This window comes from Orbicella faveolata, unplaced genomic scaffold, assembly GCF_042242905.1.
Source record: "Orbicella faveolata isolate gen_17 unplaced genomic scaffold, um_ofav_v1 contig_26, whole genome shotgun sequence".
NCBI lineage: Eukaryota > Metazoa > Cnidaria > Anthozoa > Scleractinia > Merulinidae > Orbicella > Orbicella faveolata.
In genome coordinates, this window is record NW_028301554.1 from 14,669,597 (window position 1) to 14,695,805 (window position 26,209).

Sequence of the window (26,209 nt, forward strand, 5' to 3'; positions counted from 1 at the left end):
TGCACTAAATTTTCATGATTTTATTCCCATCGACAACTTAAGTCAAGAACTGGGATAAACACATTGTACATGTATTGTACATTGCTAAGTGACTTGCTTCAAAATTACATGTAAGCTTGGCAATAAAAATAAATGTTCTAGACTACTGATCATAAATTTGTAGGCTTTGCACACACAAGAAGTTGCAGTGTTTTCACTAACCTATTATACTAAGTCTTGTTTTTGGTTGCCTTTGGCCTCCTTAACTTTCTGTCAAAAAATTTAAGTTCTCATATATGATAGCCTTTAAAAGGAGTTTTGTACCCATTTTCATGGATTCTTTAATTTTCAGTCACCATCTACATGTTCATGTATCAATGGCCATGTCTTCAAGTTCCTGAAGTACCTGTAGTCAAACCTCCACTATGACTAATGGCCACCACTCCCCAATGGTCACCTTTCTTTGTCAAGGCAAATGACCCACACATTCATTCTTATTTTAACCTCTCTACAATAGCCACCTCTCCACAACAGCAACAGCCACTAAATAAAATAATCCTCTGACAATGGTCAGTTAGTCAATGACTGACGAACGGTGAAGACAAAGCCCCATTATTTATTGTCACAGGTGACAAAAGTTAATCCATACTGTGCGTTGTTGGTCTCTGTCTCTATTTCGATCAAAATTCTGCACCCCCCTCCCCCCAAAAAATACAGGTTTGAGTGTGTCATATTACACCCCTACCTCCCCATAATGGCCTCCTCTCTACAACGGCCACCTTCCTCTGTCCCTAAGGTAGCCATTGTGGAGAGGTTCAACTGTATTCCTTTTACTTAATGAGACTAAAGTTCACAAAGCACTACAGGTACACTTTTTAACCAAACTTGATTCCCTGGGCAAGGGGAAGCTCTTTACTGAAGTTTATTGTACTGAGGAGAGAATCAACAAGAATACTGTTAGTGACAAAGAAAGCAATACACCTCCCTTGTTCTAGACTGTATCTAGACTGTTAGATATGGCAATTGTTGCTGATGTCATTGTTTACATTTTGCTTCAGATCACCCTAGATAAAAGTTTACTCCAAGATTTAGAGAGCTTCTGAAACTTGATCAATTTATTACTAGTGGCGAATATTTACATTGTTTGCGTGTAAACTGTTGAACAAGATATGCGCTTAAACAGGGTGCAAAATTTCTTTGCAGAATATTGAGTTTTTAAGTCAGTGTCGCAGACAGACAGTATTTATTCACCGTGCTCATATTTCTTGAAACAGTTGATTGTTCCATGCCTTTTCCATATTGAGAGCTTACATTTTTGCAGCTCATTCGGAGACTGAAGTGCTTTTAATTATGTTAGTGCGGCAAATGTTGTAGACAAAGGTTCAATCCCCTTTTTGTAGCGTGAGAATTTGCATGAATGTATCATTGGTCAGCTAGAATATTGCTACATTTGGCTGCAATCAAAAATTAAAGCTGATCAGAAGTAAATCTGTGAATTTTTTTACCAGGTTGACCTCCTCATGTAAGCTTTCCATGCATCACTTCCAGATTCCCGTCCTCCTCCAGTGTGTTTCTCACCGCCTACCAAATTAAAATAAGAATTATAGTTGAATGGTCAAAAGTGAGACTTCGAAAGACAGAGGAAGAGTTGTGCCACTTTATTACAGGGATGTAACTAAGTTAAAGCTAAGCGGCTCAGCCGGCTTTTCTGCCCCCTGCATCTTCAAAATTACCCTGTAGTCTTTTTTTCCTAGTGACAATTGACAGCCAGCAATAAGCTATCTTTTAAGTTGCTTTATCATTCACTCATACTCACTGCACTTACCAAATGCACCTCCAATCTCTGCTCCACTTGTCGGAATGTTGACATTTACAATTCCACAGTCAGATCCTAAGGGACTGGTTAAAACACAACACAAAAAGCATTTACAACAGGGTCACTTGATCAGGCATACCAATTCGGTTGGCACTTCAAAGACTTGCAAGTAAGGCCACTGACTTATGAGGTGAACTTAAGTCAGTGTAGACATCTTACTGTAAAGATGCCATGTAACTTAACCCCAGCTGACAATAGGAGTGGAGGCTCATAGGAACAAGCATACAGCTGTGTCTTGAAAGGTAATACCCTGCCCAATTAGAAGCCCAAAAGCGCATACAAAAAAATGCCTAAAGGTATTCCGCATAGAGGTCCTTTACTGTTGATTGATCAAAGTACAAGGTGTTTCATCTGAACTAAAGATAGCCCATGAATATACAATTCATATTATTATGATTTCCTTATACAGCACTGAAACACTGTGGACTTTGATCAAGCAACAGTGAAAGTTAATTTAGCACCACCCATGATACTCTTCACTATCGGTGCCTACTATTCTATGATTCTGTAGGACAACCTTTCTGGAAACAACTGTTAGGGTGCAAGTGGAAACATTTATTTTCCCTGTCTGAGTATGTAAGCCCTTGAGCCATTCAGCAAGGCTATGCTAACCAGGAGGGAATAATGCATACACATATATCCTTGAAGTTCTGTGCTATACATTACCCCATCCAGTTAAACACTTTGGAGATGTCCTTTGTGAAAATGCTGCTGGAGAGTCCTTGTTTAACTTCATTATTGTAACTGACAGCCTCTTCAAAGCTCTGAAAGTTTAGAACCACAAAAATTAGCACCAAGAGAAGGTTCAGAATTTTGTCTTGATTCAGCATGGGGAGCCTCATTTAACTAGTTCATTTCTTGCAACTTCAGTTTGCCCAAACCTTACAAAACTTTTTAACTCTTAAAGCATTTAAGTCACAGTTTGTCTAACAATCAACAATCAACCTTTATTTTAAAACAATAGTTTTCAAAGCTACAAAAAAGCTCATGGGGTCGTTTAACAAAGGATCTAATGTGCTAATGGACTCATACAAATTTACAACTTTCCTGAAAACTTAGATATATACAATAAGTAAATTTAACTAAACTTCATGTGGATTGCTATATTTAAAGAGTCAATCTTATAAGGGTTATACACAATGTAAAAGACCATATTCTACAAACAAGCTTTCCTAACAAAGTCACACTTTTATTAAAAAAATCATATTAATTATTTTTAATCAATCAATTATTTAAAATAATAATACCTTGCATTTGAGCACATAGAGGAGTGGTACAAAGGATTCCCTATGCACGATCTCTGCATCATGAGAAAGACCGGTAACAATTGTAGGCTCCACATAAAAGCCAGGCCTGTCAAGTACCTACAGAATCAAAAGGTGGCAGTTTGAAATTCCATTCTCAAACTCATTTAATAATTTATCAAGTTTAAACAAAGGAAACCATGACCCAGACAATGTTTGGATATCTGATCTTAATTAGCGTCGATTTTTACCATTTTAATTCTCTGTTTTTTCCTTAGTTTTAGTTTCAATTGAGAAGATATATCAAACACTCAAGACTGAAGTGTTTGACCACATTTCCAAACACCTTGAAGTTCGTCAAAAATACTCCGCTACGTGTCATATTTTCTAATCTCTTCTCAGTGTCTGGAAATGTGGTCAAACATGTTTTTTTGTATTTGGTATGGTACATAACAATATTAAGAGAGAAAGCCACATACATCAACCTTTAACCTGGGTTTCATGTGGCCTATGGGCCCACCACTCTGACTGAATTGGAATTGTGGGCTGGAATCAAACCCAGGACACACTGGTGGGATGTGAGTTCTCTCACCGCTAGCCACCCCTGTTCCCCATACACAAGGCTTTGTGTATTGCTTCTATTCTGAATGTAGGGCTAAACAGTTCTTAATACAAGTGTAGCAGAGAAAACAGTGGTAACTGATCTTACCTTTCCACCACATTCAATGTTTCCTCCCTGCATCAAAACAAAAATGAAAACAACACAACTTTAAAACAAAACTAAGGTTAAAAGTTACGGTAACTTCATTCAAAACTGTGGCAATTATTTTTAATTACTGTATATTTAAGAGGGCCCCAAGTTTATAAGTGGTGTAACTATTAGGTGTCTACCATCTATAAAGACTGATTGATTGATTGATTGATTGATTGATTGATTGATTGATTGATTGATTGATTGATTGATTGAACAAAGATCTTTTATCTGACAATCGGCAGAATGTTAACCAATTCTTGACCAACACTCTTCTAACAAGGTAATGACCTGCATTATTTGATTTTACTAAGGGAAGAACAAGGAAAAAATTAAGCCCCCTGCCCCCTTGATGTTTCCTTTTAGAAATTTGTGCCTCTGAAAGCCCCCTCCCTTCAGAATTTTCAGTATGGGGTATGGAATGGGTATATAATTATGCACTATACTTTCTAAAACCACACAATCATTATTTACTTAATGAGCCAACCTGTTTCTGGGCGTCATCAACAGCCTTCTTGAAAATATCAACTGCCATTTCAGAGTGGACTGGTCCATAGAGAGTGTCCGCTGTGTATGATATAGGAACTAGTTTGACTTTGAAAACTTACATTGTGCTTTTAAAAAGGATTGCTTCTAGCCTCTCAAGGGGTCATTTCATATTAACTGTTAAACAGCTCAAAATAATGTGTATACTGAGTAGTGGCTTGATCCTTCTTACTATATATCATTGTGTTACAAATTGTATGGGTGGCAAACATTCATGTATGAATATTGCACATCACCAGGAAAGAAAATGTGATGATAAACATGAGGAGACTTGGACAAAAACAATGACTGACAGTAACTTGGATCTACCAAAAGAACTGACTTAACTTGAAAAACTCAACATAAATAATTGAAACAAATCTTAGTCTTAAATCTCACAATAAATTTGTTAGAATGTCAATAGCATGTTTGAGCAACAACTGATCGAATCCCTATCCCTATGAATTTCTATAAAACTCTGTCTGGGATCATCAGAATGGAAATAAACAAATGTCTGTAGTTTTCATTACATTCATTTTGGAAAATTCTACAAGTGGGTGAAGAATTGCACATATAGAAAGAGACAGGCTGTGTGGACTAACTAACCCTCTTTGCAATCCAATTTTGCACAACAACACTCCTGTTTTTGGTGCTTGGCCTTACCTTCTAGAGGATCACCTATTCTGACCTGGGCGTAGGCCTTCTTTAAACGTTCCACCACCTCATCATGGATGTCTTCATGCACAGTCTGCAATCACCATTGAAGAAATTGCAAGATTTAAGAATTAACCTCTTCTTCTCACAAGCAATGAAAGAAAAGTATGTATGACAATGTGTTATTTGCTCTTACTAATTTATTATTGAATACATGTAACTTACATTAATCTGTAATATGGGCTGCACAGATATGCCATAAGTTGACAGACAACATAGGATATTAATCAATTATCTAATGATTGCGCATCTTACTTCAAAAATTCACTTGCACACTTCCAACTTTCAACACCTTAGTTAGTAAACCGCAAGCAGTTCAGTAACAATCATGAGACTATTTTGTCAAATGTGGATGAATGAAAGTTACCAGTCTTCGTGTCGTGGTACATCTCTGGCCAGCAGTGCCAACTGACGCAAACAGGACTGATGGAATGGCCAGATCTAAATCTGCATCATTCATAACTTAAAAGAATTAAAATACAAAGCATTTGTGTGCCTGACTTTCAACATAATCGTGTATTATTAATTAAAACGCAGATTGCATGACTGTAAGCAAATTGCCATATTTAGAGAGGACCTTAGCTAGTTTTCCGTGCAGGTCCTCTCTCCTGGTCGAATTGGAATCTAGAGTGTTGGTTTTTGTGTTAATTACATACATTGGGTAAACTGGTTGAGATGTGAAACCTGTATGGTGCATTCCATACACATCTGCATGTAGATTTTTTCTTACAAATTTTACTGACAGAAACATTTGATTTGAAAATATGATTAACATAACCTTAATTTATAAAATTACCTGTACCATATTTATTACCATAATTTATTTACATAACTCTTTTAATTAATGAACAGTTTTATACCAATAATGGCATTGTTTCCTCCAAGCTCCAAGATTTTCTTTCCTGTAAAGTTTTAAAGTAATAATTATTCTTAGATGTACCTGTCTAACAACCTTTAATTAATTTAAATGCAATTAAAAAATCAGAAAACCAATTGAAAGAAAAAAACAGCAATTCAATAAAGTAATCTCTTTTAAACCTGAAAGCTTTTTCCTTCAGCCACTTACCAAATCTGTTTTGCACTGTTGTACCAACCTTCCGACCAACCTATTTGCAACATAAAACATAAAACAAAATTTTAATGTCATTCACATACATCACTGTGATATTAGGAAACAACCTTACAAACAAACAAAGGTGTGGCTTACTAAGGCCCTTTAAGAACAGGGTTTCTTAAACAATAATGGCCGGTGAATTCTGCAAATTCTTTGCTACATCGTACAATATACGTGCAATAAATTATTGTCACTGATCAGGATTATCTAATATTGACCATTAGCCCTTTTAGAAAACACTGATGTCCTTACTAGCCTCGAAAAGTGATGTGGACAACAAAATGGCAGCCTCTTGTGCATAGTGTCATTCCCCTCCCGTGACTGTCGCATATGTAAGTATCTGGGATGGTACAAGGGGATACTAGTATCCATAGGCTCAATTCATATTCATTTGGTGATGAGGTTAATGAGAGTTTGATATTTAATATTTTCTCTTGTGTTATATTCAAGCCAACCAACTGTCTGTTTTAAAGGCCCCTGTAATGTTTACATAATAAAATAAAAATGTAATTTGACGTTTTACCGGTGTGCTGCCAGTAAAAGACACCAGGTCAACTCTCTCATCTTCGGACATAGCTTGACTGCAAATAGAGATCTCATTTAGATACACAGGCTACTAACAGCAAACACATTATGCATAACAAAGTACGTATATTAATATACGATACGTACGAAAAGCAGAATAAAGGTTTGAACCAGTTAACCATATTGCAGTTACATACACAACATAAGGATTTGCAAAAATAAGACCTGAAAAAAAATACAAATTAAAAAAAAAAAGTTGTATACTTCATAACTGTAATGATCTCTAATGAGTTTATTTTTATTATAAGCAATCGTGAGAGATATTATTTCTAGAAAAAGAAAATTCAAGTTTTTATGTAACAGACAATAGCTGCTGCAGTGACCATGTTTAACCATAAATTTGTGCAAGATATTCTTAATAGTAGATGTAAAAAGACAGACAATGAGATACAGTTACTGAAGACACCCCTTTACTGCAACCAGTATACAATGTGTGAAATCAATCACTTCTCAATAAATAATAATTATTGAATATAGCTTCTCAAACTCATTTACGTGTTTTAATTAATTCATCAAGTTTGAACAAAGGAAATCATGACCATGATGGTATTTGGATATCTGATCACAATTAGCATAGAATTTTACGATTTTATCTCTCTGTTTTCTCGTTAGTTTTAGTTTTGATTAAGAAGAATATCAAACACTCAAGAACAGTGTTTGACCACATTTCCAAACACCTTGAGGTTCATCAAAAATAATCCACTACATGTCGTACGTACTTTAAATTCTCTTCTCGGTGTTTGGAAATGTGGTCAAACACTGCCTTCCGTATTTGACATATTACTTCTCTTCTAATTCCTCAAGACTAGCTAATGGTGAGTAAATCAAAGCAGTAATCCTTACCCAATGTCAGCCCCTCCACAGACCAGCGAGCATACAGCACCTGGGACTGAGTTATGAGCTAAAACTTCACTAACAATCCTGCGAAACAAAAACAATTAACTTGTAAGTACTACTTGGCACATTTGAGTCTAACTTCATACAAATTATACCTACTATACAGTACTAGTAATTATTCAGCAGTAAAAAGATTGAAATGGCTTGAGGAATTTTAAACGAAAACAAATCTAAACAGGAACAAGTATGTCCTACTTACTTTGTGACAGCAACACTTGTAAGAGGAGTTGATGGAGCACCTTTCCTGTTTTAAAATATAAAACATGACTTTAAATAAAGAATCTATACTAAATAGATTAAATAAATATATAGTAAATAAATGAATTGATTAATTATTAAATAATTGATCCAGTGGTTGCAGTTGGTTGATCAGAGAATCACTTGATAGATGGATCAACTAATCAATGAATCAATCACTCATTCAGTGAATTGATTACAATGAGCAGGAACTTCTGTTGTGTGGTAACACACTGACAGAGTGAATGTCACAGCATAAACCAATCAAAAACAATCAATCACTGAAACCTGACTGACTGACTGACTGACTGAATGAATGAACGAATGAACGAACGAACGAACGAAGGATGAACAGATGGATGGATGGGCGGATGGATGGGGGAATGGACGAACAGACAGACAGATGGACAGACTGACTGACCGACTGACTGACTGACTGACTACTGAATGAATGAATGACAAATTAACGCCCAAGTTGCTAGTGGAGGGAAGGTGCCTACGAAGCCTGGGGGCTGCAACTGCAGTCACATCCCCAAGGTGCTAGAACACCCGACTGGCCTGCCCAACCCGCAACCAAGCCACAAGCCCCCTACGCCAAGCCCCCCACAGGCACCCATCACACTCAAGCCAGATGGCATTGGTGGAAAAAAAAAATGCTGAAAAGAGGGGGGGGGGGGGGAGATAGGGAGGGAATGCCGAGAACCGCTAAACTATAATTCAATCCACAACGCCACACTAACAGAGCGATGAACACACTGTGAGCACATGGGACGACAACACACATACTAGCCAAAAATACCACTGGACAATGTCAGCCCCAGGGCTCTCATGACCATATGACTGCTGTAAACGCTACAGAACGCACCAAACGCTAAACAAATGCTAACAGATGGCCAAGGCACTATCAAACGCTTACAAAAAAACGCTACTGACCAGACTAGCTCCTGGTCATAAACTATGTAAAATTTTCTTGAACTATATCAGATGGCCAAGGCACTATCAACCGCCAATAAAAATGCTGCTGACCAGACTAGCTCCTAGTCGTTAACTATGTTAAATTTCATTTAACTATATTACACAAAGATACACACTGATAACATTAAATCTGTGCATTCATTTTTTAGGCAATTTTACAACAACCTACCAAAGATTAACATTTCCACAGACCATGCTGACACTACTGTTCCAACCAAAAACAGCCACAGGAAAATTAAACGCTGTGATGATGCCTACCAAGCCAACTGGATTCCATTGTTCAAGGAGAGTGTGACCTGGACCTGATGCAAAACAAACATGATATAATAAGAGTGAAATTCAAGATAATATTGTGTACTACACTATGGTCTCTCACTGTGGAGCTACTTCTGTGAATGGAAGTGTTGTGCTTGCTCTGATCTCTCAATCTTGCGCTGGCTGGTGCTAGAAGATTTTGTTACTTTTTGCCATTGTAGTTTTTACATTATGTGTTGTAAGTCAAACTCTACATAATTTCAATAACTAAAATTGCAAAAAATCAACTTAGTCTTGTATTTTCATTGGTCTCTGTTAAGTGGAAACACTCTAAAAAAAGACACCAGTAAAGGCCTTCACAGTGACTGATCTGCACAATAGACGTTCCACAGGGCTGAAAATAAAGTTAACAAAAAGTGAGATCTCTTACGTTCTGAAGGCAGTACTTTTCCATCAATCATCCTGGACAGACCAACAGCATAGTCACAGATGTCCACATACTCTTGAACCTCACCAATACCTTCAGGCTTAATCTTCCCAACCTCAAGAGCAACCTGTAAAATATGAATTGCCATTAACCCTGCTCATTGTCAAAATATGTGCACATACATGTATAATGCATAACAGTCTTGTAACCACGCCGTCATTGATCATTGTCACCCCCAGCAGCAGGGGAGCACAGGGAATCCACCAGTACCTTCCAATGCACACCGTTCTTTGCTAATGCTTTGGCTCTCTCCTAGGAGTAGGCCCCACTCTTTCCAATTCCTGCAGCATGCACCACTTCTCCTCAGTTCACTTGCCAGTTGGGCAAGTTTGCTTGCCTGGAATAGAGTCCTCACATTCCAACAGCCAATCCTTGTTATAGACTTCAGTTGAAGCAAGTTGATCGGCTTTTGGGTGCCCAGCTGGGTTTGACCCATTGGTCATGCTTTTTATCAAACTTTAGCATGAAGGCTCTACAAGGATAGGCTAATGACTCACTGCCAGCAACTAGAGAGGCTTACATCTACAATGTGCTTGATGTCTAGTAAGTTGTACTTTGTAAAATCTAAGGCATAGCATGGTTTGCCATCTGGATCAAACCATGAGATTATTGACACTGATCACTGTTCAGATATTTGGGATGTAATTGGCTGCAATAACTGTGGACTGCACAGCTTGATTTGGTAGTTACCGTCAGTTTTTATTTTCTTATTGTCATTTTTCTTTTTCTTTTTCCAATGTGCAAGAATAACCCTGCATGCAAATTTCCCATTGATCCGATCCAAATAACTATCTAGGATAAAGCAAACATTAAAACATAACCCTGAGTAAATGCATATTACTCACCAGTTTTCCAAGGTTTTCCAGGTTATCTCTCAATGCTTGACCAATCTGTCGAACAATTTCTCCACGCTTTGGTGCAGGTGTCTTAAGGTAACAAGGACACATTTACAGCACGGACATAAAAATTAAGTCTTCATTACTTATCATCAAAAGCCACTGCCTGTAAATATGGAGAATCTGATGAAAGGCCAGAAATTCGAATGTTCTTTTATTGTGTCAAAAACACCCTTGTGGTGAACTTTTTCTGAAATGTACTTTAAAAGTTTCAGGAAAGTTCGAAAGACCGCTTAATCAACCAAGATGGCTGATGGAATTTATGCAAAATTGCGCATTTTCATCAGGCCAGTACAGAAAGAGGGGAACTTGCCTGGATTTCATACTCACACAGTTTGTAATTTTCAGGTTTGATCATTCCTCTGAGCTTAAAGTCATCTTAGAGTAAATTTGCTTTGTCTACTTCCTGGCCGTTTGAAAAATGCAACTATCGCAATTTAATTTACATGTAAAATTTCAACTGATTTTAGAGGGTCATAACTCTTCTAGTATACGAATCTTAAAGTAAGTAACTCTTAAGTAAGTAGCTCAGTCTACATAATGTGAGAATAAGACTTGAAGCAAAGAATAATTATAATTATAATTATATTTATTGTGTTGAATATTTTTTAGTCCAGCTTAGTAAAATTGTTAAAAAAAAACAGATAAACAACTATTGAAAAGAGTAGAACATTGTATGTCCTAACTAAGCCTTAGAAGATTGTCAAAAACATATATCAAACTACAGTTTCTAAAGCCATACCATTGCCCAAGTTTTCCAAGCATCCTTGGCACACTTGACTGTTTCATTGTAGTCTTCCAAAGAACCCTGAAAATTAAGTTACATGCAACATGTATCTTGCTTTGTACTGTGTCCCTAGTGTAACTTTTAAAAGATCCTACAGTTTTTAACTGATCAAATATCTGATACTTCGAAGTCATGCAATATGTCATTTCAATTCCCTGGAAGAATTTCTACTGCAGTCAATTCCCAGCAAAAACACCGCAGTCTTGCCTTTGACTATTGTACACTTTTAATTTCCATTCATCAAATGATGTAGGTCAAGGGCAAGTAAAAAGCAAAATAATATGGTTACATAAGTCTACATTACTTTCATGTTTTATGTTATTTACATCCAGATCTAAACACAGAAACTCACTCTAGAACCACATGATTGGGATCAGGCAATTTATTTTAATCCTACACATACAAGCAACACAGAAAATGATTCTGCTAATTACGATCTTTGAATAAACTACAATAAAACTAGGGGCCCATAGAGAGCCTGTACAAGATAATTATAAATACATAAATTACAAAGATTATAAACACAACAAAAATCATTACTGCCATGGAAGTGGGTGGGCGGGAAAGCTAATGCTGGTAACTTGAAAAGCGCGAATAATAGATAGCTATTGCACTATTGGTAGAATGATACTGATGTATGCCAGATCCAAAACTAGGTTACATACTAGGTATTAAACGATACTACAGTTATTTTACTCTAAAGTACGTGGTGGAATTTTACTGGCTTGCTATAGTCTCATGACTTTGCAATAAAGTTGCTCAATCAACTAAAAAGGCTGTGACCTTTGCCTGAACCCAGCTGTGAAACTAATGAGTGGTTGTCATGTCTAGATTCATATTACTGGTATTAATATTCAACTTCAGATATGCCTTGTGGTGAATGGAAATCTTAATACTACATGCAGGTGTGGTGTACGTACAAGTATTAAGCTTCATTAAAAGCTTATTTGTACATGTACAAGTATTTTATCAAGTACAAAAATATTGAGCACAAAACAGCCTCATTGAAGACTCTATACTTACTTGGCGGACTCTTGCAATTGCCCGTCCATTTGAAGGACAAATAGACGTCACCATCTACAAAAAAAGAGGTAGGTAGGTAAACTATGTTTAAACATGTTTGCTCCATAACTATACAATATAAGAAACAAAGCTGATTTCCACAAGGGACGTGTGGCTATACTAGGAGGATTAAAACTATATACAATATTTTACTGTACATAAATCTGACCAAAATCACAGAAACATGCCAGCAAAGAACTCAAAGACAGTCCCAAGTGCTTTGACCACCCCCACCCTCCCCTGGCTAGGAGATTGGCCTGTCATGCATGCACATGGCATGTACCTCTTCAGCAGGGTCCGGCCTGTCAACAAAGTCAATTTCAAAGCTATTTAACAATGAAAACTCAAGTCTAGCTAAGTAAAGGTGTCAGTAAAAGACACCCTTTGCCCTGCTTTTGACAGCTGGACACCAGCAAACCACTGGGAGATAGGCCAGTGCCTGGGCCATGCCCCCTGCAGCCTGGCCTTGATGGAGCCCCCGCTAGGTTTGGAGTAGCCGGTTAGGCTTGGGCTCAGGTGTGGCATTGTGTGTTTAGCCACCCTGCTATAACATGTTGCAACGTATTGTGACATGTTGAGTGTTATTGGCTCAAATTTGATCATTTTCAAACTTGCACCAACAACTCCCAACACGTTGCAACAATGTTGAGCCCAGCAATGTTGCGATATGTTGCATTGACATGTTGCAATCATTTGGCTGGAACTCTGCAGACTTTTGGTGTAACAGTTAACACTTAATGACTGGTCCCGAGGGGAACAGTGAATTTTGTTTCCCAAGAATCTCAATGTTTTCCAAGACAAAGTCGAGGGGAAACAAAATTCACCGTTCCCCAAGGGACCAGTCATTAAGTGATTTGTTATATAGCAAAACAAATGGGTCAAAAACAAATTTAAAGCAAATATTTTTGAAAAGGCACTGAGATTCCAGCGACAACATCAGACCACCCACAACTGCACCCTCTGATCACGTGCAACAGCGGTCAACATTTTGCAGGTAGCAGTGAACTGTTTCCCATTTGATGTCACAGTTTTTGCAATGTTGCCCGCTCATGGCATTTGGCGGGAAACGGTTTCATTGTTATGTCATGTGACCATGAACTAGCCAATGAATGGGCATGCTGCAGTGGCAGATCCAGACCTTGAGCTGAGGGAGGGGCCTGGTTTTGTTTTACTTGCCCTGCCGGCTTTTCTTCTTTCTGTCATTTCTTCCTTTTTTACCCAAAATAACGGGGCTCCTGGACCCCCCGGGCCCCTCCCCTAGATCGACCACTGCGTTGTAGCGGGAAAAACACCAGCTATATAACAAACAGGATTTTTCTTCAACAAACAACAATTTAAGTCTCCAAGGATAACATGTTTTTCTTTCTACCATAAAAATGTAGCCTTAATTTAATCGTTCATTCAAAACTGGTAAAAAAAAAAAATTCTCACAGAATCAGGTGCGCGTTAAATAAAAGTGACAATAAAAAGCCGGGTATTTAAAGTGGTAAGTTTAAAACTGATAGTTTATCACAGACTAAACGGCTTAAGTGGCCCTTTGCCCTACTGGGGGATATAAGGCATGATGATGACGATGATGAAACGGCTTAAGTCAATTATGCTATTTAGCTCACCTCTCCTCTTGCGCTCCACGTGCCGTTGAAAACACCATCATTTTCGGCTTTCAGACCGAGATCTTTCAGCCAGGCGTACTTTTCCTCCTCGATCAATAAACTACCACCCTGTGCAGAGCAGAAAGAAGCCCTATTTAAGCCTAAATAGATGGCACGAAATGTGAAAACTTTACACGAGAGTTGATGCAGTCGTACCGCCATGTTGAATCCGAGATGAAAAGAACCCACGTGACTATTTGGAGGCGTTAACAAGGTGTGTGCCTCGTACCCAGATCGTCTTCTTCCTCGCTCGGCGGGACTGTTGAAGTGTTTGAAGCCACGTAGGATTTCGTGGGCAATCAGGCGGAAAAAGGAAGCTTCATTGCGTGTAGAACAGGTAAAAGCCGATTGTGTAGTTGTTGTAAAGTTATTTTTGAGTATAAATACTCCAAATTCGCTGCATTTATGACCGGGCTGAGGCATTAGTTCCTCAAAATGTGTTGCAAGAGAACTTTCGCTGAAGACCACTACACCACTAAATGAGCCACGTAAATTAGTTGACTGTCTCCTTACTGCAAAAACTCATTTAACTTAAGCTTATTAACAAGTCTTTAGTGTATGTGTTGTTGATGTTTAATTGTTCCACTATGACAATTTGTGTATAATAACTCTTAATGTCTTCTCTTCTACAGATATTCTACTTCATATAATGGGTGACATTGACACAAATTGCATGACCCTCACTCGCTTTGTACTGACAGAGCAGCGAAAGGTTCCCGGGGCGACTGGAGATCTTACTCAACTGTTAAATGCTATCTGCTGTGCTATCAAAGCAGTTTCCTCAGCTGTGAGGAAGGCAGGAATTGCTCAGCTGTAAGTTTGTGACTGAACAAAAATTTACGGAAATTTGACAGTACACAGTGTATATTGCATCAGTAGTTAGTCAGGCGAAGCATCATGAATGGACCTTGTACCTTTACCCTTTCTTGCAACTGATAGCCAAGTCATGTGGTGGTAATAAGAGAGTTGCCAAGGCAGGGATTGTTCACTCACAACCGAAGAAAATGAAATTTCCTTGTCAGGCAAGCTTAAATTAAGGGAGCATTTCTTTGGGATGATCTGGATCAGGGTCAATGATCCAAGATCACATCACACTCCCATAGTGGTGCTTTATAGAAACTGATGAATCCACTCCAAGGATTTATTGCTTCCTTTGATGTACCATGATCTGAGTGATTGGACCAGTCGAATCATCCCAAAGGAATGCACCTTAAAATAAACAACTGCTGAACAAAAATCATCGTCAGTTGTGATGATGTGGGCATAATTTGTCATAAAAAAAAGTTGTTTAAATCAGCAGTGGTCATTTGATACATCAAATTCTTACCAGAGTCTAACCATTGTTGACCAGGAAACACAGAACACCTATAATCATGGGATGCTATTACCCATCATTCTTTGGAATGAAAGGTTTGGGCCCAGGCTCTTAGGTGTGTGTCACATGAAAATGATCTGGATACAAGAGTTATGTAGAATTAAAAGGGGCACTGGGGTTGAGTTTGTAAATTTGTTCAAAGGATGAGATATTTGCATTTTTGTTTCTTTTAGATATGGCATCGCAGGAGACACAAATGTATCAGGAGACCAACAGCAAAAATTAGATGTCATGGCAAATGAGCTGTTTATTAACATGCTGAAATCCTCTTATACAACATGCCTGCTGGTTTCTGAAGAAGATGAAAAAGTCATCGAAGTAGAAACTGAAAGGCAAGGAAAGTACATGGTTTTCTTTGATCCATTAGACGGCTCATCAAACATTGAATGTCTTGCCGCTATTGGCTCAATATTTGGAATTTCCAAGAAGGTAAAAAGAAGGTTTAAATACACAGAGTTTGGTCGCACTTAGGGTGTTCAGGAGAATAAATCCCACTTTTTTTAGCCGTAAAGGCCTCTTTAAGGTTTGCGTATGAATAAATGATAAAAATGTGGCCATACATTTAAACTTTATGCATAGAAGAAGTAGTCAGATCAATTGCAAAGTGTTTACCATCATTAAAATTATCGTTGTGCATACTTGTCTTCTGTTTAAAATTGAATCTTTTAGAGTTCATATAAAGGCACAGGCAGATTGCTCTCCTTAAGGGACTTTATTCATATTTTCCACTGAGCATCCCCGATCCTTTAATGTGGAAGTCCCCCCTGAGGCAGTAGGTTTAATCTTAGTGCTTGATTCAAAAGTCTTGCCAAATTCCAGTACATCACTGGTTAGCAATTCCAGTATAATGGTGTCCTAGAATTTGAATCCAACTACAACTTGCTTTGAAGCTAATTACCACATTATTTTGAACTGTTGTAGACTCATGATGGTCCACCAACGATAGCTGATGCACTCCAGCCAGGCCGGAATTTTGTAGCGGCTGGGTATGCTCTTTTCGGTAGTGCGACAATGGTGGTGATCACAACTGGAAATGGAGTTAATGGATTCACTCTTGATCCGGTATGTTAACCTTACACAGTCCCAGAAAATATGCGTACCTATGCTAGGGAAGGTCACTGGAAATTCTGAAAGAGAGGAGGGTCTCAAAAGCCAATACTTTTAAAGGGAAGTTTGAAGCTGAACTGGAATGTCTTAAGGGCTGGAAGAGATGGAAAATCTAGCCAAAACCTCCTATGTGGAGGGTATGGATATACTTTACAAAAGCACATTATCAAAAGTAGTCAGACCTTCAATAGTCTTAGAACATGATAAAGTTGTCAAAGATATATTTTAAAAACAGTCGCTGATAGCAAGTATATGACTGTTTGTGTCACTGAAAAGGTGATTAAGGTCACTGATCAAAAGGGTTGGCCTAAGTAGGGCATGCATGTACAAACCATTGTGAAATTTTATCAGTCACATGCCATTAATTCCATGTGCACCATAGTTGCCAAGAGCAGTTTATTGAAAATAAATCTTTTGAGTGATAACTAGAGGCTTGCCTTTGTTATGAGATAGCTTGGAAAGGGGTTTGAATTCCCAAGTGGTAGTGGACTTCGGGTGGAAAACCGTGGAGACTCCAAAGAAGGAGGGATGCTACCAATAAATTAGCCAATCAGGATGAGATAAAAATTCCATTGGGGTGGGTCCATGGCAAAACCCACCAGCAGGGGTGCTATGGATGTTTTCTGGAAGTATGCAATTCATCTCTATTTGATTATGAATTCCTTGTCTTATTCAGTCCATAGGTGAATTTGTTTTAACCAATCCAGATATTAGAATGAAGCCACGTGGAAAGCCAATATATAGCATAAATGAAGGGAACGCATGCTTGTTTGATGATGCAGTCACTAAATATCTAGAATCTATCAAATTTCCAAAGGTGAGGAGGCTGGAACCCTTGTTATAGACTATGAGTAGCCCTCTTTCTCTTAGTCTGTCGAGCAACTTTTGTATGCTTCTTGCCCCCAGGAGTTTGAATGGCCATTTTTTTCTCGTGGTTTTCTTTTGTGTCGTACACAACGGACTAAGCGAAAGAGGGACTACTCATAGTCTAGGCTTGTTATGACACAAGGGACATGAACTCAGAAGATCTGTTGTTTTCTACCTGAAGTGCTTTGCAGACTAAGTCTAAAAAGCAAAATGACCAAAATGCACCACTGACTTTTCTAATGGATGACCAGTTTTACAGTCTATTATTTTTTACATCTTCAGGGTTGACTATTGTTAGAGTACACTACAGTAACTAATTTTTTCTTGCAGCTTTTCTCACAACTTTGTTATGTTGTTGTAAGACTAGTTGCACAAGATGGCAATGTTGCAAGCTTAGTTATAACCCCCCACCCCTATTGAATAAATTATTGTATCATAATGTTGTCTCTGAAACAATCATGCAGAAACTATTAATAGTACACATGTCCTTGATTCTAACAGAGACCCAGAAGTTCTGATTCTTCTTTGCATAATGCTATTTGATGTTGTTTAAATTTTTGTTCTCGTAGGATGGGAAGACTCCATATGCAGCTCGTTATGTTGGTTCTATGGTGTCAGACATGCACAGGACGTTAGTGTACGGAGGAATTTTTATGTACCCTGGAAACAAGAAAAGCCCTAGAGGAAAGGTTTGTTGTACAAAGTTATCTGACTAATATATATCCTGAGAAGAAATGGACTAGAAATTAAATTTACTTCAAATTTGAGACTTTCGTGTGTTTGAAAGAAAAAGGCTACCTCACAATGTGTTAGACAAACACGCTTAACTTTTGTTCTGGGAAGTACAATTGTCTAAAATGCAATTTATAGTCTAGAAATAAAATTAAATATAATACTAAACAGAATATTTTAAGTGGTCATCTAAGCACTGTTTTCACTCGTAGTATTAACTATTTATCAACATACTTTCTGTTTCCTTGTTTTTGATAGCTGCGCCTGTTGTATGAATGTGCACCAATGGCATATATTATAGAACAAGCTGGAGGAATGGCCAGTGACGGCAAACAACCAATCCTGGACGTCGTACCACAGAAACTTCATGATAGATGTCCTATCTTCATTGGTTCTGCTGAAGATGTCAAGGATTTCCTCAAGTTTAACTCAGCATAGGTGCTATAAACACAGCTAGCTAATTTTCTCGTCCTTATTAATAATTTAAAATTTTCGTTCCATAGTTAGTAGGTATAGTTGACTTGTAATTCCTATAAATGTAGATGTATTTGTGGGCATAAGTGTTTTCTAAAAATGAATGTCGCAGAAAAACAATATAGAAAAAAATCCAATACTTCGTATTTGTGAAACCGATCCCTGGTTTTTGATAACCAAGTCAGCCGTTTTAAAGCAGTTCGTTTATTTTGCTATTTATATTAGTATTAAAACGCAAACTCTCGTAAACCATTCTATTTATAAAATGAGTCTTCTTAGACAGTTAAATGCAGAATCCATTGTTCTTTGATTAACGCATGAGTCAGGTAGAACTGTTTACCCAAGCCTTGGGTAACAGATTGTTATACGTCTTATTTAAGGCCTGTGTTTGTAAATAAATGCTGATTCAGCAACATACATGCCAGTTTCCATTCTAGTTCATGTCCAAGTTCTAACAAACGCCGTCAGTTTTGGTTTACTATAACGCGAGGCTCTGTCAATGACAAATGATCATACATGCACTTAGTCTTCTTTTCTTTTTTCTGCGAGAATCTGTCGCTCTGTATTATATAACTTCAGTCCTCAGCAAGAACTTTTGTGTGAGGATATTTGGAGGGGGAATCCGTATCACGGTTGACGGAATATCTCCATACGTTCTGATTTAGCTGACGATCTTTCATGTGATTACCAAGTTCCTGCGCGCTCAATCACTTCGGGGCAACCTGAAACTCGATTCTTGCTTAACGACTACTGAAAATCACTTTTCATGAAAAAAGCCCTATTACTTTGCAATTTCGACCTCGAATATATCAGAAAGTTAGGATTAACTGTCCAGGCACCTTTAAATCGCACTTTTTTCCTGCAAGGAAAAAAGTATTCCATGTAGCTTCTGTTGAAGTGTTAACAAGCACGCGCAGTCTTTGGAAAACTAAAACTTGCATGCACAAGAAAAGCTACTAACCAACATCAATCCAAATTATTTACAGGTGTGGAAAAATTATATTAAAAAAACTCTCTCCTCCCAGCTAACACAATCGTCTCTCTCAACCCGCCCGCTTTCGTCCTTATTTTGAGGGCGGTAATGTTTCTGCACAGTGCTGAGATGCTGTAACAAATTTCACGAACGCAAAAAAGGCTACTAACATCATGTGTGTTTCTTCAACATAAACATAGTGAAGTTTTACACTGCGAAAATGAAAATAGACAAGGAGTTTTGATAACTCGATCAACAAAATCGAAATCGTTATTCCAAGTTGATTAAAGAAAGCGTCATCGTAACTTTGCTGATTATTTCTGCTTTATTCGCATATTTTCAGCTTAGCTTTTAATATGTTCTCAAACATTTATCAATCTTAAACATATTTAAAAACTATAGAGTTATTGTTTGAGTTCGATGTACGCTTTCACACGAAAGTGCGGCGGTAATACAATTTGTCATGTTTACTGACTGTACAAAACACGCATCGGCGGGCGCTCTCCTTCATCGACAACAGAGAATTTACTGGATTTTTACACGAATAAAACTGAGCAGTATCTACGGACGTAAAGTTATTGGGCCTTGACGAAACATCAAGCGTTACTTACAATTCAAGCGAAACTCAAACTAGCAATTACATATTTTGTTTTACTTTTGGGTCGCGATAGACTGACAATTTCCTCGCAAGCGCGTGGCAAGAGGAGCTAGGAAACTATGAAGTCCTGAAGCTCTGCTATATCTAAATATATCCAGCTAGTTCTTTGCTGTGTAATGGAAAAGCTGTTCATGTTCAACATATATGAAATTTAAAGTGGAGTAATGTACAGCTCATGTAAAAGAAGCATCCGTCGGAACACAACTTGGTAAGCGATACATATAAGCTTACAGCGGAACATACCTAAATTCGACACTGTCTTACTTCACTCAAACTGGAGCAGCTTACGACGAAAATACTTAAGCAAAATTCCAACAGACGTAAACGCGTTGAGTTGTGGGCCAAAAACATGAAAAATTTCGGGAATTTCGGACGCCATTTCCCCCGCGCGACATCCGCAAAAATCCTCGCAGCATGTACGCGCGTGTGCCGCAGGCGATGGCGCCATTTGTTCTAAAAATAGAATTATTGTCCCATATCATGGGGACAACCCCAATACTAGAAATGGCGCGCGCTTACGGTCTCCGTCCCCGATTATGGCTCCTGGATCAGCCCAGCTTCGAGCCACCCCAAGGATCCGTTCCAAAAGGAATTTCAGCTCAAAGCAAAACCAACATTTAATCAACCTGGCAGTGGCATACTTTCCATATGGCAGGCTTGTCGATTCATCGCAAGACCGTACGCCGAAGAGATGGTCAAAGATCTTGAAGAAATGTACGGTGACGATACTTCAGCGTTCGCAAGACACCTGACCACTCTCTTTCAAAAGAATGAAACCATAGCCAAATATCCTTTCGTCACCTCCGAGCTCTATATGCTTCTGTTCTTTGAAATAGGGCGACGATCAGTGAAGGATTCAACTAACTCATCTCCTAAGAAAAAGGAGTTCGACAAACTTCCGATCAAGTGAGCAATCCAAGGTATTCTGAAGCTCCTTGGCGACAAAAAGTGCGAATTCGGTGACGTGTTTTTAAAAAAAGGCAAATTCCACTGCTTCTCTGGCACTCCTGAGCAAAGAGAGAAGGCAGCTAAGGAAATCGAGAAGGCCTTGTCAACAGTTGAGGGAGGAGAAACCGAAAGTGAAATAAATGGCTCACTTCTCGAGCAATTCCAAGGCTGGTTAACTTTGGAGGAAAAGTGTGTTTCAGAATGACTGCTAATTGTCTTTTGAAGAGTCAGTAAAAGATTGGTTTCATACACTTTCAAAAGAACTGTATGAAAGTTGTTTGATTGTCTTTTAGCTTCTTTCAGTTGTGTATTAAGGAGCTTGGCTTACGCAGTTCGTGTGATAGCTAATCGTGTAAACCGAGTCAGACACCATTACACATTTTAAATTATATCAGAATTAAGTTAGTACATACGTATATAAATTTGGTAGTTTAAGTAGTATTCGTAGTGTCAGCACTACCCCAAAAGCATTGTAACGTTATACTTTATTGTGATGAAGTGAAGGATTCCTTCAGACCATAGCACCGCCGATAACACAGTCTAAACGCTTCGCAATAAGATGTGCCTCTCACATCAAATTAAAGGCTGAATAAAAGATGACCTTATCGATGTATTCCTGTTTGGTGACGGCTATTTTGAATTTTGAATACGCAAACATCTGGCGCGTGGTCTGAGATCGACTGTTGTTCGAAAACTTCCTGTTCAGAGAATTTTCGAGTTTTCAGTGTTGGTCGTCCCAGAAATGGTGTTTTATTTCAAGGAGAGAGAGACTTACTCGTAAACATCAGTGGTGAGTAAAAATTGTGCTGATTCGCTCTGGCCTTAGACAAGCCGAAGACCAGGCGAAAATAGAAGTGGACAGCTAGCTAGATCAAGCCCGACTAACTCGTTAGGTGGGAGGGTGGGTCGCCAACCTCTTCGCTTTCGCGGCCTCGAGTATGGGGCGGAAGATGTGTAAATTCTATTGTCATTTGCATAACCCCCGGGGTATTAATTACCAATGTAAATCAGTTTGCATAGGAACCAGTGAAAAGCCTCGAAAAGGTAATAAATTTTTTTGCAGAAAATACTAACTCTTGCCAACCGAGCGCAAGGGACGTATTGGGGCCCAGGTCGTGGCGATTCGACCGAGGGCCAATATTCCCCAGTACAGCTGGAGCAAGCTGAATTAATAAGCAGTTGATATAGGCCACTCGGGCCACGCTTGTTTATTTTTCTCAATATTTTTATGAATGTGCACCAGTGAACAAGCTGGCTGTGTCAGCGATAAGTGATCATACATGTACTTGTATTTCTTGTATTTCTTTTTCTGTTTTGTTTTGTTCACTTTCGGTTGATTAGATGTACACGCATCTTCCCCCTCCCTTTCTCCACCTTAATCTCGTAAAAAAAGTCAAGGGTTAATTGAATATTTCTCTAGGTATACTATAGAAACAAGAAGAGAAATTTGACAAAAACAAGGTAGAGTAAAGGGCGAAAAAGCACCCTCTCTTGCTTGGTCCTACTAAAACTCAGATAAAATCAACATGACCCATTGAAAGAGACTGGTATTCATAAAAAAAAAAACCCAGAAATCCCGACAGGTATTTCTGTCATTTCTCGAGAAAACGGAGTAACACCCAAGTGTTTCGATAGAAACTGGTTGAACTTCGCCTTGGTAAGTATCTCTTTCGCTCTCACTCCCTCCGTCAAACTGCCTAAAACAGCCAAAAGGCCTTTCCAATTATACTTCCTTCAATCCTTGGTATTTTGGTTTGCACTGATGGTTTCGCCGCTCGAAGATGCCCTCTAAGCTCCTCTAGCTAACAAAGCGAGAGGCCGATGATTAAGCGAAGGCTGACAAGTCAATCCCTTCGTAATACTGTCTGCATGGCCCTCGTTTGCATAAAAACTGAAATTAGCAAAAGGTAATAGAGAACTGATGCGAAATCGTATGAATATGTATTTAGTCTGGTACATGACTGACATAACTATCCGTCTGTTGAGCTTCCTTTCGACATGATTCCACGAAACAGAAATGGAAGGCTTGTTAGTTTATTTGCAACTTTGCCTGCTAAGTGTCTGTTTTTTCGGTTTCATTTTGGTCATAAAGAAAGTGCGTTAGCTCAATCTATCGTTTGGTGGTATTTTCTTTTTTACAAATTTATTGTTTGTATTTTCAATGATTTTGATCCTACAGGGAGTGTATAGGTACATTTATTTGAGATTCTCCAATTAGATGATTTTCATTTTAGTTTGCTTAGTTTAGTTCTCAGGTCATTTTGCTTTTGATAATTAAAATCAAAACTATTCGTGGTCGAAAGGTTGCAGTAACCGCTTAACTGGTTTACTGCTGTAAATGTTAAATATAATGAATGCTTCCTGCCGACGCTGCCCTGAAGTGAGTCACACAAAAATAAACAAGGATAATCTGCTGGCCCGTTTATTCGTCTAGATCAACGAGGGAAACGCTCGACACTGTCCTGTTTACAATACGAAAATCTATGTTACCGTAAACTTAATTCACGAGTGTTTGTGATGTTCGATCCCTTTGTTTCTCCGTAAGTTCCTTTTCAAAATGACAGTCCTGTTAGTGTTCCTTCGACCATACATAAGCGAAATAGCAACGTAATCAACGGAAACGTGCAGCGCCGAGACTCGGTCAGATCACGTGTCCTAAACGCTGGAAGGGACGGACTGTTCCAATTACACAGGACAACCAACAAATGAAACCAGCATTTACACCTAATACAGTATTTTAAACCCGGCGTCCATGATCGAAATTGTAGTTTACCCTGTGATTTATGTTCGATTGCCGTTAGAATGGAAATTGCCATTAGAATGGAAATTGGCGCTAGACGAGGAGAAGCTGTAGATTACGGAACCCTAGGAACTGTATTTGAAGCTCTCGGTGACTATGACAAGGCCAACGAATACACTGAAAAAGCACTTGCGATCAGAATAGAAATTGGCGACAAGCAAGGGGAAGCGGAAGATTGTGCAAATCTAGGAATTGTGTTTAGATCACTTGGTAAGTATGCCAAAGCTACAGAATATATCGAGAGAGCACTTGCCATCAACAAGGAAATAGGAATGAAGAAGGCTGTTGTTATGGAAACCTAGGAGCTGAGTTTTTCTCTCTAGGTAAATATGCCAAGGGTAAAGAAAACCTTGAGAAAGCACTTGTTATCGTGAACGAAACAGGTAACAGAGGGGGACAATCCCGATGTTAGGGATTCCTAGGAAATCTTTTTTGCTCTCTTGGAGAGTATGCAAAGGCTGCAGAATTTCTTGACAAAGCGCTTGCAATGATAAAAGTAATTGGCGACAGAGTGGGGCAAGCCGAAGCTTATAATGTTCTAGGAAATTTATTTTTCTTTCTTGCTGAATATGACAAAGCTGATGAATGTGTAAAGAAAGAACTTTAGTTCAGGATAGAAGATGGTGAAAAACGAGGGTGGGCGTCATCTTGGGAAATGCTAGGAGCTGTGTATTACAATCGGGGCGACTGGGCCAAGGCTGTAGAATGTTTGGAGAAAGCACTTACGATATGAATAGAGACTGGTGACACAATAGAACAAGCGAAAGACTGCGTTTATATCTGAAATGTTTTTCAATCGACTGATGAACATGTCAAAGCTGAAGAATATTTTGAGACAGCTCTTGAAATTAGCATAGAAAATTGTGACAGACAAGGTGAAGCCACATGTTATGAGAAACTAGGATTTTGCTCTGGAATCACTGGAAGAACATTCCAAGACTATGAAAGAATATCTGATTTTGAGAAAACACTTGCGATCAGAATTGAAGTTGGTGACAGAGAACGAGAAGCCAGATGCACTGAAATCTAGAGACGGCATTTTTTCGTCTGTGTCAACTTGTTGAGGGTAAAGAATGCCTTGAAAGAGCAATTTCGATACTCCAAGAAATTGGAGACAGAAAAGAGGAAGCATTACGGAAACCTGTGTTGAAGTCCACCTTGGTGAATATGTCAAGGCTCAAGAATATCTTGAGAAAGTGCTTTTGATCAGAAGAGAAATTGGCGATAGAGAAGACGAGACAAACGATTACGGGAGGCTAGGAAGTCTGTTTCGATCTCTTGATGGACATGCCAAGGCTAAAGAATGTCACAAAAAGGCGCTTTTGATTAGGCAACAAGTTGGCGACAGGCAAGGAGAAATGGCAGATTTCTTAAACCTATACGAGCTGTGTTTATCTCGCTTGGTGAATGTGTCAAGGCAAAAGAGCATCTTGAAAAAGTACTTGCGATCACAATAGAAATTGGAAGGAAGGGTAGGCGTCATGCTACGGAAGTTTCGGAGTTCTTTGTCGACATCAAGAGGAATATGTCAAGACTAAAGAATATTACGAGGAGGCACTTGTGATCAATATAGAAAATGGTGACAGACAAGGAGTATTCATATGTTAGGGAAACTTAGGAGCTGTTTTGATATCCGTTAATGAATTCGCCAAAACTTAGGAGGACCTCGAGAAGGCAGTTTCCATGTGCAAAGATATTGGAGATCGCGAAGGAGAGTTTATGTGCCATTGTTATCTTGCGCTCGTGAAGTTATGGGGAAAAAGATCGATGAAGCCTTTTAGATACTGCTCGGGTGCATTAAAGGATTCGAGGATTCGCGGGATCATCTTGGAGACTATGATGAATTTAAGATATCATTTTTCGACGTGTATTGTTCTTCGTACTTGCTGCTCAGTGGTTTGCTGTCTGCTAAGGAGTATCCTGGTCTAGCTCTTAGTGTGGTTGAGCTGGGAAGGGCCAAAGCCTTAGCTGACCTATTGTCCACGAAGTATAGTGTGGAAAGCCAATATCCGTTAGTCTGGTTTCATGGTATGGTATTGAAAGAACTATGGAAAACGAAAGGAACTGTACTATCGCTTACATTTCTGACTTTTTTCAAGATTTATATCTTTGGATTCTCAAGGCAAGAGGAATCATTCAGTCTCTAAGAATAAAAGCAATCAGAGACATTGTAGATGGCGGAATTAGACATGGACTTAGATGACTTTTTTACATCGAGTTTCAGGAGCTTTTGCTTTTC

General features: G+C 38.6%; 2 protein-coding genes across 3 annotated transcripts; one reads left to right on the plus strand and one right to left on the minus strand.

Annotated features, from left to right (window-relative positions):
• On the minus strand, positions 1 to 14,225 carry LOC110062325 (alpha-aminoadipic semialdehyde dehydrogenase-like). 2 transcript variants are annotated; one of them, XM_089295742.1, is made up of 21 exons: positions 14,193 to 14,218; positions 13,998 to 14,105; positions 12,346 to 12,399; positions 11,278 to 11,343; positions 10,485 to 10,565; positions 9,583 to 9,706; positions 9,067 to 9,199; positions 7,885 to 7,929; positions 7,632 to 7,709; positions 6,727 to 6,784; positions 6,156 to 6,195; positions 5,950 to 5,991; positions 5,457 to 5,551; positions 5,039 to 5,123; positions 4,338 to 4,417; positions 3,809 to 3,835; positions 3,103 to 3,219; positions 2,522 to 2,619; positions 1,805 to 1,878; positions 1,485 to 1,560; positions 1 to 909 (listed from the first exon to the last, which is right to left on the minus strand). In XM_089295742.1, the coding sequence occupies exons 1-21, from the start codon at positions 14,196 to 14,198 to the stop codon at positions 855 to 857; spliced, it is 1,542 nt and encodes a 513-aa protein (XP_089151868.1). In that variant the 5' UTR covers positions 14,199 to 14,218; the 3' UTR covers positions 1 to 854. The 2 variants fall into 2 exon arrangements, with proteins under 2 accessions (XP_089151868.1, XP_089151867.1); XM_089295741.1 differs by having other exon boundaries at positions 13,998 to 14,225.
• Positions 14,226 to 14,266: 41 nt separating this feature from the next.
• On the plus strand, positions 14,267 to 19,008 carry LOC110056528 (fructose-1,6-bisphosphatase 1-like). The gene is made up of 7 exons (XM_089295745.1): positions 14,267 to 14,373; positions 14,669 to 14,849; positions 15,585 to 15,840; positions 16,333 to 16,473; positions 17,195 to 17,335; positions 17,955 to 18,074; positions 18,376 to 19,008. The coding sequence occupies exons 2-7, from the start codon at positions 14,686 to 14,688 to the stop codon at positions 18,553 to 18,555; spliced, it is 1,002 nt and encodes a 333-aa protein (XP_089151871.1). The 5' UTR covers positions 14,267 to 14,373; positions 14,669 to 14,685; the 3' UTR covers positions 18,556 to 19,008.
• The last annotated feature ends 7,201 nt before the right edge of the window (positions 19,009 to 26,209 follow it).

What these genes read in the sequence shown, in the direction of transcription:
- LOC110062325 (XM_089295741.1), bottom strand. Translation starts at nt 14,198, where the DNA reads ATGGCGGTACGACTGCATCAACTCTCGTGTAAAGTTTTCACATTTCGT. An exon ending in AAAAGTACTGCCTTCAGAAC is followed by an intron (nt 9,200 to 9,582) that starts GTAAGAGATCTC and finishes GTTTTGCATCAG; the next exon opens with GTCCAGGTCACACTCTCCTT. An exon ending in AGAGATTGGAGGTGCATTTG is followed by an intron (nt 1,561 to 1,804) that starts GTAAGTGCAGTG and finishes TTAATTTGGTAG; the next exon opens with GCGGTGAGAAACACACTGGA.
- LOC110056528 (XM_089295745.1), top strand. Translation starts at nt 14,686, where the DNA reads ATGGGTGACATTGACACAAATTGCATGACCCTCACTCGCTTTGTACTG. An exon ending in AAGGCAGGAATTGCTCAGCT is followed by an intron (nt 14,850 to 15,584) that starts GTAAGTTTGTGA and finishes TGTTTCTTTTAG; the next exon opens with ATATGGCATCGCAGGAGACA. An exon ending in AATCTATCAAATTTCCAAAG is followed by an intron (nt 17,336 to 17,954) that starts GTGAGGAGGCTG and finishes TTGTTCTCGTAG; the next exon opens with GATGGGAAGACTCCATATGC.